This window comes from Rattus rattus, chromosome 3, assembly GCF_011064425.1.
Source record: "Rattus rattus isolate New Zealand chromosome 3, Rrattus_CSIRO_v1, whole genome shotgun sequence".
In the NCBI taxonomy this organism is placed as follows: domain Eukaryota; kingdom Metazoa; phylum Chordata; class Mammalia; order Rodentia; family Muridae; genus Rattus; species Rattus rattus.
The window spans coordinates 379,651-391,331 of record NC_046156.1 but is presented as its reverse complement, the minus strand read 5'-3'; the positions used below and the strand labels follow the sequence as shown (position 1 = coordinate 391,331).

At 39.4% G+C, this 11,681-nt stretch overlaps 1 protein-coding gene across 1 annotated transcript; it reads right to left on the bottom strand.

Moving 5' to 3' along the window:
- Positions 1-4,378: 4,378 nt before the first annotated feature.
- On the bottom strand, positions 4,379-5,323 carry LOC116895196 (olfactory receptor 2AG2-like). Its single transcript, XM_032896538.1, has one exon. It carries the CDS (start codon positions 5,321-5,323, stop codon positions 4,379-4,381), a length of 945 nt encoding a protein of 314 aa, XP_032752429.1.
- Positions 5,324-11,681: the final 6,358 nt, after the last annotated feature.

Sequence of the window (11,681 nt, the reverse complement as noted above, 5' to 3'; positions counted from 1 at the left end):
AATGCTGGCGAGGATGTGGAGAAAGAGGAACACTCAGTAGCCTTCCTCTACAGAAAAGAGAAACAAGCTGAGAAAGAAATTAGGGAAACAAAACTCTTCACAATAGTCCCAAATAATATAAAATACCTTGGTGTGACTTTATCCAAGCAAGTGAAAGATCTGTATGATAAGAACTTCAAGCTGCTGAAGAAAGAAATTGAAGAAGATCTCCGAAGATGGAAAGATATCCCATGCTCTAGGATTAATATAGTAAAAATGGCCATTTTATCAAAAGCAATCTACAGATTCAATGCAATTCCCATAAAAATTCCAACACAATTCTTCATAGAGTTAGACAGAACAATTGCAAATTAACTTGGAATAATAAAAAACCCTGGATAGCTAAAACTATCCTCAACAATAAAAGTACTTCCAGGGGAATCACTATCCCTGAACTCAAGCAGTATTACAGAGCAATAGTGATAAAACTGCATGGTATTAGTACAGAGATAGAAAGATAGACCAGTGGAATAGAATTGAAGACCCAGAAATGAACCCATACACCTATGATCACTTGATTTTTGACAAAGGTCCCAAAACCATCCAATGGAAAAAAGATAGCATTTTCAGCAAATGGTGCTGGTTCAACTGGAGGTCAGCATGTAGAAGAATGCAGATTAATCCACGCTTATCACCCTGTACAAAGCTTAAGTCCAAGTGGGTCAAGGACCTCCACATCAAACCAGATACACTCAAACTAATAGAAGCAAAAGTGGGGAAGCATCTCGAACGCATGCACACTGGAGAAAATTTCCTGAACATTATGCTCTAAGATCAATAATTGACAAGTGGGATCTCATAAAACTTCAAAGCTTTTGTAAGACTGAGGACACTGTGGTTAGGATAAAATGGCAACCAACAGAATGGGAAAAGATCTTTACCAATCCTTCAACTATAGAGAAAAGAGAACTCACAAAGTTAGAATGCTGGGAGACAAATAACCCTATTAAAATTGGGGTTCAGAGCTAAACAAAGAATTCACAGCTGAGGAATGCAAAATTGCTGAGAAGCACCTAATGAAATGTTCAACATCTTTTGCCATAAGGGAAATGCAAATCAAAACAACCCTGAGATTCCACCTCACACCAGTGAGAATGGCTAAGATCAAAAACTCAGGTGACAGCAAATCCTGGCAAGGATGTATAGAAAGAGGAACACTCCTCCATTGTTGGTGGGATTGCAGACTGGTACAACCATTCTGGAAATCAGTCTGGGAGTTCCTCAGAAAATTGGACATTGAAATACCTGAGGACCCAGCTATACCTCTCTTGGGCATATACCCAAAAGATGCCCCAACATATAACAAAGACACGTGCTCCACTATGTTCATAGCAGCCTTATTTATACAAGCTAGAAGCTGGAAAGAACCCAGATGTCCTTCAACAGCAGAATGGATACAGGAAAAGTGGTACATCTACACAATGGAATATTTCTCAGCTATCAAAACCATGACTTTATGAAATACATAGGCAATGAATGGAACTGCAAAATATCATCATGAGTGAGGTAACCCAACCACAGAAAAACACACATGGGTTGCATTCATTGATAAGTGGATTTTTGCCTAAATGCTCAAATTACGAGAGATGCACGGATGACCAAAATGCATATGCTTTACTCCTTCCTTAAAATGGGAACAATAATACACTTGGGAGAATTTAAGGAGGCAAAGTTTAGAACAGACACAGTAGGAAAACCCATTCAGAGTCTGCCCCTCATTTGGCCCATACATATACAGCCACTAAGTTCAGGCTTATAGGAACCAGATGTAGATCTCTCCTGAGACACTCAGCCAGCAGCAAACAACTAAACTGAGAATGGGTCCCCCATTGAAGGAATCAGAGAAAGGACTGAAAGAGCTTGAAGGGGCTGGAGACCCCATATGAACAACCATGCCAACCAACCAGAGCTTCCAGGGGCTAAGCCACTACCTAAAGACTATACATGGACTGACCCTGGGCTCCAACCTCATAGGTAGCAGTGAATAGCCTAGTAAGAGCACCAGTGGAAGGGGAAGCCCTTGGTCCTGCCAAGACTGAACCCCCAGTGAACGTGATTGTTGTTGGAGGGCGGTAATGGGGTGAGTATTGGGAGTGGAACACCCATGTAGAAGGGGAGTGGGGAGGGGAAAGGGAATAACAATTGAAATGTAAATAAGAAATACCCAAGTTAATAAAGATGGAGAAAAAAAGAAGAGAAAAGTGTAATTCACTGTACAGTAGGCACACAAAGACAAACAAATGTACACACACACACACACACACACACACACACACACACACACACACACACCATACTGTGATATTGTCATTGCTTGTGATCGTCTACAGTATATAGTAAACCCTATTGCTAAATAGGTTCACAGTAAACATTGTTACTAAAGACCCTGCATGATTTTGGTTGTAGGATACAGATCAATTCATGATCCTTTTTATAAATCTCTCTTCCTATTGGTTAGCTATTATAGGGCTGTAAGGTATTAAGTACCCTGATGGTAGAAACAAATTATTAGACATCTTGCCCTGCTCTGGAACCTACATGTTACAATAAAAATTTTTCAGGGAAGATATGGTCACTGGAAAAATTGTCATGACACTACTTATGGGGCAACTAACTGATTTCTTGGTTAGGTATGAAGTCTACTGCACAGGAAACAACTCATTATTTTTGCTGTAAGCATGCTCAAACTCATGTCTAGAGAAATTGTAGGCTGTAATTAATTGCAAGAGAGAGCCTATTGATAATGTGTTACCAAAGGTCATGCCAACTTATGTTCTATTTATTTATTTTATATTCATGGATTTGTGCAGCTCTTAGCTTTCATCAGAGTCTTCTTATTGTGGAGGATAATGTTTAGTTTAGAGACTTTAACTCTCCAAAGTGTTGAGAATAAGCAACTGTGATTGCTCAGGAAAAGATGTGACATCTCTATCAACCTTTCCACTTCAGGCTCAGGAACATCACAGGAAAGGGTGTGAAAACATGTAAGCTGGAGGATGGAAAGAGTGCTCTGAAAGCCTGGCCTCTGCACGAGGCATGCCTGTGGCACACATGTACTCACTGCAGCTGTAATTACCTAGCCCTACACAAGATTAATTCAGCTAAAAATTCCACCATGGGTTGGGGAGGGGCTTTCTTTCCCTAACCTTAGCTGAGGAGTCACAGGCACTTAATAGCTGCCAAGGAAGGGAGAGTCGTTTCTTCCATGGGTAGTGATTGCTAGGTTGTTCATATCTCAGTGGATAATACCCTGACCCATGTGTGTATCGGCAGCATTAATTACATTCAATGTGTTTTTAGGGGAAAAAGGAGGACATGGGGTTGGAAAGCAGATGTGTTGAGCAACCAGGATAGGATAAGTGTGGGTGTGTGTGTGTGTCAAAGACACATTATATTTATGTATAAAATTGCAGATACTAGAAATGATAGGAAATGAATAAATTTTAAGAAGCAAAAATTCATTTCAAGTATACATTTTTTAAATAAACAAGAAAGTAAGTTACATTGTCATTTATTCTATTGTCCAAGTTTCAACCATTTTTTAGACAGGGCCTTACTATGAAACTGTGTTTATCCTGTCTCATGCTCACAGAAAACAACTTGCCTCCTGAGATGCACTGTCAGACTTGTCCCAGTTTATCTCAAATTGATACAAAAGCCATGAAAATTACACATATACATCAGGTACTATATGATATTGCACATTGCGAAATGTTTAAACCAGATAAATAATGGACATAAAGACATACTTAGAAAAAATATTGAAAATATTGAAAAGTATGAATTTACTTTGCTGTTTGTTTAATTACACACAGAACAACAGCATAGATTTTCTTCAAATTTCCACCACTGTGGGGGGCAGATCTCTCTCCTTTCCCCCAAACCCATGGCATCACTCAGAGCATCCATAAATGCTGTTGCTACAAAATTGGACATTGGACAAATCTGTTGCTGTCAGTATTACATTTAACTGACTTTTTATGATCTAAATTTTTGAAAACCTAAATCATTCCCCTCCTAATAATGAGTCACCACTTGAAGTTATTTTCTATAGTTCTTGCTTGGATGTGATATAAAATCTCAGGGTTCAGGTGCAGTGAGTACTTCCCTGTAGAATTTTTAGCTGTATTAGGAAATAAAGACATAATAGAGAAACCTTAACAGTATGAATCTTATCCTATTAAATAACCTGTGAGGAGAATGTTCAAAAATTTACACACGATCAATCACAAGATACATGTTTTTTAGTGCCCAGTTTCTTTTCAAGAGTATTTCAGAGCAGAAGTCTTCTGATAAGGAGGAGTAATTAAATTTGGAAGAAAGATACTTTGTACTACCTTTATTGTATGGGGTGATGACAAGTATTTCCCATGACTCTCCTCAGAGCCCCAGTCACTTCCTTATTCCTCAGGCTATAGATAAGTGGATTTAAAGCTGGGGTGACAATTGTGTAGAAAACAGAAAGGATATTGTCTTGCTTGGGATTGTGGTAGGAACTTGGTAGGAAATACATGACTGTCAGAGCCCCATAGTACATGCCCACAACAGTCATGTGTGAAGAAAAGGTAATAAGGGCTTTCTTCCTGCTCTCATTTGAGGGCATGTGGAGAACAGTGAACAAAATCCGTGCATAAGAGAAAAAGATGGCAGTAAGAGGGAGAATTAACATGAGCACACCTACCGAATAAACCACAAGCTTATAACTCGAGGTGTCTGCGCAGGCCAACTCCAGCAAGGGAGGTATCTCACAGAAGAGGTGTTTGATATGCCTCGATTTGCAGAAAGAATAATGCATGGTATTAATGGTAAAACCCAGGGCCATCTGACTTGCCAGAATCCATGATGCAGTCACCATGAGCCAGCAGACTCTTGGACTCATGAGTATCATGTAGTTCAGAGGATGACAGATGGCCACATACATGTCGTAGGCCATAAAAGCTAGAAGAAGGTCCTCTGCGCCACCCAGTACTAATTCCACAAACATCTGAAGGGTGCAGCCTCCAAAGGAGATAGTGTTGTCTCTCAGAAGAATATCCATAACAGCCTTGGGAGTAATGACTGAAGTCAGGAGAAGGTCAATGAGAGAGAGCTGCCCAAGTAGAAGGTACATGGGCACGTGGAGCCGGGTATCTACTGTGATGACAAGGAGCAGCAGTCCATTGCTGGTCAGTGCCAGTGTGTACAGGGCCGTGATTGTTGCACAGAGCAGTCCAGGAGAGTCACTCCCACTCAGGATTCCTACCAAGATAAAGCCACTTCCCAAAGTTGAGTTCTTGAACTCCATTTTTCCAGGTTCTTTGGTTGCCTAGAAAAAGATATTTTGGTAAAAATTTTATTAATATTGACTCTAGCTTGTAGTATTGGAACCCCTTATGACACCAAAATGACTCCAACCACATGATTGCTTTCATTTTTTATATCAAGTTTCTTGATTGAAATTGTATTTGATAAAAATTCTCAAGACAAATATTGATATTACTGACTGGGTAGTGATTCTTAGCTCTAGACTATAACACTATAATCATTACCAGTCCTAATTGATTATCTCTTGATATTAAAAAAATCTAAAATATTGAGACTGAAAGGGCAATGGAACCTAGAGCAACTGTGGGTCTTGTATTGTAGTTTAAGTCTTTATATTTTGATGTACACTCTACTTATTGCCATAGTATGCTTAGGGGACTTCATGTTACATTATATGAGTGACAAATTTCTTACCTCAGTTGGTGATAATCCTAGCTGCCTGACTACACTAGCTTCTCTTCGGTTGCAAGTCAAATGTGGGGTGCAAGTGTAACATTTTTCAGCAGTGATTAATTTCTTTGTTTCCTAAGTTTGTGATGTACAACCAGAGTGTATGAAATGTCCTACTCTTTCCCTTCATGTACAGTTGTGTTCTAGAAATAGCAGTGCAGGTATCCACATAACCAATAGCCTTTGGTTAGTTTCCTATTGAGCAAGATAGTATCTTTTCTAGTGCCACTTCTACAGTGGATTGGTAGAGACAGCTTCTATTTGAGTGGTTGCATGGGTGGAGTACCTCTGGCTTCCTGTCACTTTTCAGATTGTTCTTGGATCCTCAAGCTCAGGTTTCTTTATCCTTTCTGCTGTCTGTTAACAAAAACCAAAGTTACAGAAGGGAAGTAGAAATTCAAAGAGTTGATAAAAGGGCCTCTTTGCTCTCCATCTGAATGTCTCTGCATCCAGAGTAAGCAAGGGTCTCATCCAGAAACACTGTTCTTTGTCTTCTGATCCCATACTCTCCTCATTTTCTTCTCTTGTGCTTCTCTTCAGAGGGACTTATCTCCCAGCTGAAAAGCACCCTCTGGAAATGTTGGCCTAGAAAATATTAAGCTAACGAATCCTCTAGAGTTTGTTTCCTGGCTGGCTTTCCAGGTGTTTTTCTATCACTTAGCCAATTTTTAAGGCCTAGGTTTCTCTGACTGTTGAACATGGGATCTACCTTCTTCAGCTTCCCAAGTAGTGAGAAAATAGTTGTATATTACCAAGCTTTCATAGATCTCATGAAACCAGAAAGGAAATATTGATGAGCCATGTTAACATTTTAGCTGCATTGTGCAATACTTGCTTACTTGCCTTACTATAAAACCTATCATTTTAAGTAACTAGTATATAGAAATCACACTTTAGCAATTAAAGTATCTTAATATGGCAAATATTTAACCTGCAAACTGTTCTCAGAGAAGAATAAGAGACTCCTAAGCAGATGAGAAGAACAGCTTAACAGGAAAAACTTACCAAGCTAAATGACTGACTGCACTTGAACAGAGTAATGAAGAAGAAATGTGGATTGTGTACTGGGGACAAACATATCATGGTATTCACAAGTTCTAATAATTGCAGCACAGGGAGACTAGCATACATTTTTCTCATATTGGGGTAGTTTGGGAAAAGGAAAGAAGAAAATTGCTTGGGAACATATGTAATAAATTCAGAATTTATCATGGAAATATGCCAACAGACAAAAGAGGAAAGTAGTTTGCTTCCTGCTCAAGACCCTGATTTTCTTGCACTCTACCGAACACAACAGAGAATTTCTGGCAAGTTGATTTTTCCTTCTATTCAGACATGTTTGCAAAGGGGTTACATTAATGAAGATCTTGATCTTTGCCCTCATCATAAAGACTGTAGAATTACAACATAATGTTTTCTCCATAAGAAAAGAAACAGAAGACACAGAAACATCTGTGTTTAAAACTTATCGATGGATACAGAAGGCAGAAACAAATACAGGAAAGAAGACCCTTTCATTCATTTTAATTATTTATATTTAAAGTTGTAATAAATTGTGATATTTTATTTTCTCATCTTCTATAAATTGATTTATAAATGTTTTACAAAAAGTTTCAAATGAGAAATAAAAAACCCTTAAATTTGACTTATGAGATAAGATGTTCTAATTGATATGACAATGACATGACTCTTATGACTGAAGTGTAATCAACTGATTTCTGATTGGATTTGAGTTCCACACCACAGGATGACATCCATACCTAGTGCCATAAATTTGGTAAAAGTCAGAAACAATATATTTTGCATCCTTGGGAACATTGCCATGATTTGGTATGTGTAGTGGAGAAGATTAGCAAGAGATGAATTGAGAGTACATTTATATGTTTGAAATTCTCATTAAAAAGATATGTGATGAGATAAACAACATTGATTTAACCATATGTTCTGGCTTTCTCATCAAGTATTTTAAATGTTATATTAACCTCTGAAGTTGGAAATAATCCAAGGACCATTCTTAGGTGAGAAGAAAGGAGTCTACACTAGTATCCTGGGAACTTCCACATCCATAAAGAGACAGGGACTCACAAAAGTTAATGGAGTGGATGGGCAGAAGATGAAAGCTAGCAAGTGAGAGAAATGGGTAAAGATTAGACACAGAGGTCAACAGTGTCAGTATTACTGAAATGTTAAAGGAAAACTATAAGAAGTACCTAGTCTCTATAGTGTACAAATTATTTTGGCTAGTGTTCCTCCTTCTGTTTCTGTTTTGTGGAATAGTTTGAAGAATATTGGTATTAGGTCTTCTTGGAAGGTCTGATAGAATTCTGCACTAAAACCATCTGGTCCTGGGCTTTTTTGGTTGAAAGACTTAATGAAGGCCTTCATTTATTTAGGGTTTATAGGACTGTTTAGACAGTTATCTCATCCCAATTTTACTTTGGTACCTGATAACTGTCTAGAAAATAGTGTATTTCCTCCAGACTTTCCAGATTTGTCGAGTATAGGCTTTTATAGTAGGATCTGATGATTTTTTGAATTGCCTCAGATTCTGTTGTTATGTCTCCTTTTTTATTTCTGATTTTGCTAACTTGGATACTGTCTCTGTGCCCTCTGGTTAGTCTGGCTTATGGTTTATCTATCTTGTTGATTTTTCTCAAAGAAACAGCTCCTGGCTTTGTTGATTATTTGTATAGTTCAATAACGGGCCTATGGAATGAGAACAGGGCTTATTTGGAATTGAGTACACACAGCAGTGAGAAAGTGGAAAATCCCCTTTGAGAAACAACTGAGTTGTTTCCAGCTTCTGGCTATTATGAATAAAGCTGCTATGAACATATTTGGGCAAAAGTTCTTAGGAGCCTCTTATTGGGTATTTGTCCAGGAGTGGTTTATCTGGGTCTTGAGATAGAACTATTCTCAATTTTCTGAAAAACCACCAAACTTATTCCTAGAGTGGTTGTACAAGTTTTCGCTTCCACTAGCAATGGAGGAATGTTCCCTTTGCTCCATATCCTCACCAGCATGTGTTGAAGAGTAGAAAAAAGAAAATGTGTCATTTACAGAATAGAATATGACTCAGCTACTAGAAAGGAGGATGTCACGAATTTTGTAGGCAAGTGGATGGAACTAGAAAATATCATCCTGAGTGAAGTGATTCAGACCCAAAAGGACATGCACGATATATACTCACTTATAAGTGGATATTAGCCATCAAATCCAGGATAACTATGCTACAATCCATAGAACCAAAGAAGACGAAAAACATGGAGGACCCAAAGGAGGATGCTTGAATATTCCTCAGAAGTCAGAACTTAAATTGGCAGTGGGCTGGGATGGAGAATGCATCTGTAGAATGTGCCTGAGACCCAGAATGTAGGGAGGACCTAGGGATTCTATGGGGATGACTCTAGTTGAAACTCTTCCTGTTCGGGGTATATGGAGCCTGAACCAGCCATCTACTATTGCAAAGCAGGATTCCCAGTGGAAGGACAAAACAGAAACCCACCTACAAAATCTTGGACTCCAAATGTGTTCTGCTTACTAGATTTTCAGGGACAAATATGGAGCAAATTCGGAGAATGGACAACCAATGACTAGCCCAACTCATTTCATGGGCAAGCAGCAACCCTGACACTACTAATGATACTATAGTATGAATGTAGACAGGATCCTAGCCTAACTGTCCTCTGAGATTCTCCACCCAGGAGACAATGCAAACAGATGTAAAGACCCACAGCCAAATATTAGATGAAGCTCAGAGGGTCTTATGGAAGAATTAGGGGGAATAATTGAGGGTTCTGAGAAGGACATGTACCCCACATGAATACCAACAAAGTCAACTGACTTGGATCCTTTGTGACTCCCAGAGATTGATCCATCAACCAAAAAATAGGCATGGACTGAACCTAGGCTCCCTGTACATATCAAGCAGATGTGCAGCTTAGTCTTCATGCAAATCTCCCCAACAACCAGAGCAGAGGCTGTCCCTGAATCTGCTGACTACTTGTAGATCCTATACCCCTAACTGGGCCATGTTGTCTGGCCTCAGTGGGAGAGGATGCTTCTAGTCCCCTGCAGTGACTCAATGTGCCAAGGTGTAGTGATACCTTGGGGGTCCTCTCCCTTCTCAGAGAAGGGGATGGGGAGCTGTGTGAGAGGTAAACTGGGAAAAGAGGTGGATGATATTGGGATGTAAAATTAATAAATAATTTAATGAAAATGTATATACATAAATAACTTTTAAAAATTACAAAAAATGAAATCCCTTTGTGGTTGTTTGCTTTTTTGTGGGAATGCTGGAGAAAGGTTTCAGTAACTAAAAGAGGAGTGTGGGGCAGGCCTTGTCTGTGATGGGCAATCAGTATTGTAATTTGTTCAGTTGTACAGAACAAAGAAAGAAACCATCTCAGGAAGAAATTATGTTAAGAAAAATTTGGGACAATCAGAGAAATTGGGAGCCATGTGCTAGTGGAATTTAACAGTTGCTAGGCAGTTGGAATGTATAAAATTACCCTAAACCACTCAAGTATAGATAGATGAAGGGCATGGGAGACTTGGAGAGAGGGGAAGGGGGTCTGTGGCTGAATGTTTTGTCTTAAGTGAAGTGAGAAAAAATGTTATAGGATGAAACCAAAGGTATGGCAGTGTGACATAATATAAAAGGGAGCATTAGTAGGTTTAGAAAGTACAACATAATTCATTGCTTTGGTAGGCAAGGTGGAGGTTTATAAAAATTGCCTGCATTGCAAATTAATTTATAATCTCAACATACAATCATATTGCCAGTGCATTTTTACATTGAGCATAATAAAATTAAATATGTTTATTAAAAATACCAAAAGCCTGGACAGGAAGCTACTGAATAAAACGCTTAAAAATTGTGATAAGGATGCTGTCACAATCGATGGTTTCTGTCAGGGGTACAGGTAAGGATTTCAGAGGCTGGCCATTGGAAATTTGATTATGCTCCAGTCAATATATTCCAAAGTGGACTTGTCTTCCTCCCCCCTCCTTCTTCTTCCCCTTCCCTTTCCTCCTCTTCCTCCTTCTACTTCTCCTCCATTTTAGACAGAGGTCACAAGGGTGGGGAAAGGATGGCAACTGAGTGTGATCAGGGTGCACAATGAGAAACTTCAAATAACCAATAGTGGAGGAGCACACCGGTGATCCCAGCACCCAGGAGGCAGAGGCAGAGGCAGAGGCAGAGGCAGAGGAGGCAGAGGCAGAGAGGCAGAGGCAGAGGAGGCAGAGGCAGAGGCAGAGGCAGAGGCAGAGGCAGAGGCAGAGGCAGACAGAGGCAGGCAGATCTCTGTGAGTGTGAGGCCAGCCTGGTTTACAGAGTGAGTTCTACTCAGCCAGGGGTACACAGTGCTACCTTGTCTAAAAAAAAATAAAACAAACAGGAGGAGGAGGAGGAGGGGGAGGAGGAGGAGGAGGAGGAGGGGAGGAGGAGGGGGAGGAGGAGGAAAGAAAGAAAAAAGAAAGAAAAGACAGGAGGGAGATTTTAGAACTATGAGATTTTCTCTTAAATGTGCAACTGTAGTCTAGTAGGTAACTCAAGAGAGCACAAACTGAAGAAATGGGAGAAATTAATGGGAGATGGAAGGGTGATTTACAAATAAGACTAAGAAGAACGTGGTAATTGAAAAAATACACAAAAGTCCATAAATTTTTAAAAAGATTTATTTATTTTTATTTTATATCTACTAGTGACTTCCTGAATGTATGCAAATGCACCATGTGCATGCCTTTTGTTCAGGAAGGCCAAAAGAGGGCATTGGGTAACCTTTAACTGAGTTAACGGTTACTGTGAGTTGTCTTGTGGGAACAGAGCAGGGATCTTCTGTAAAAGTAGCAGTTGCTCTTAACCACTCTCTAGCTCTATTCCC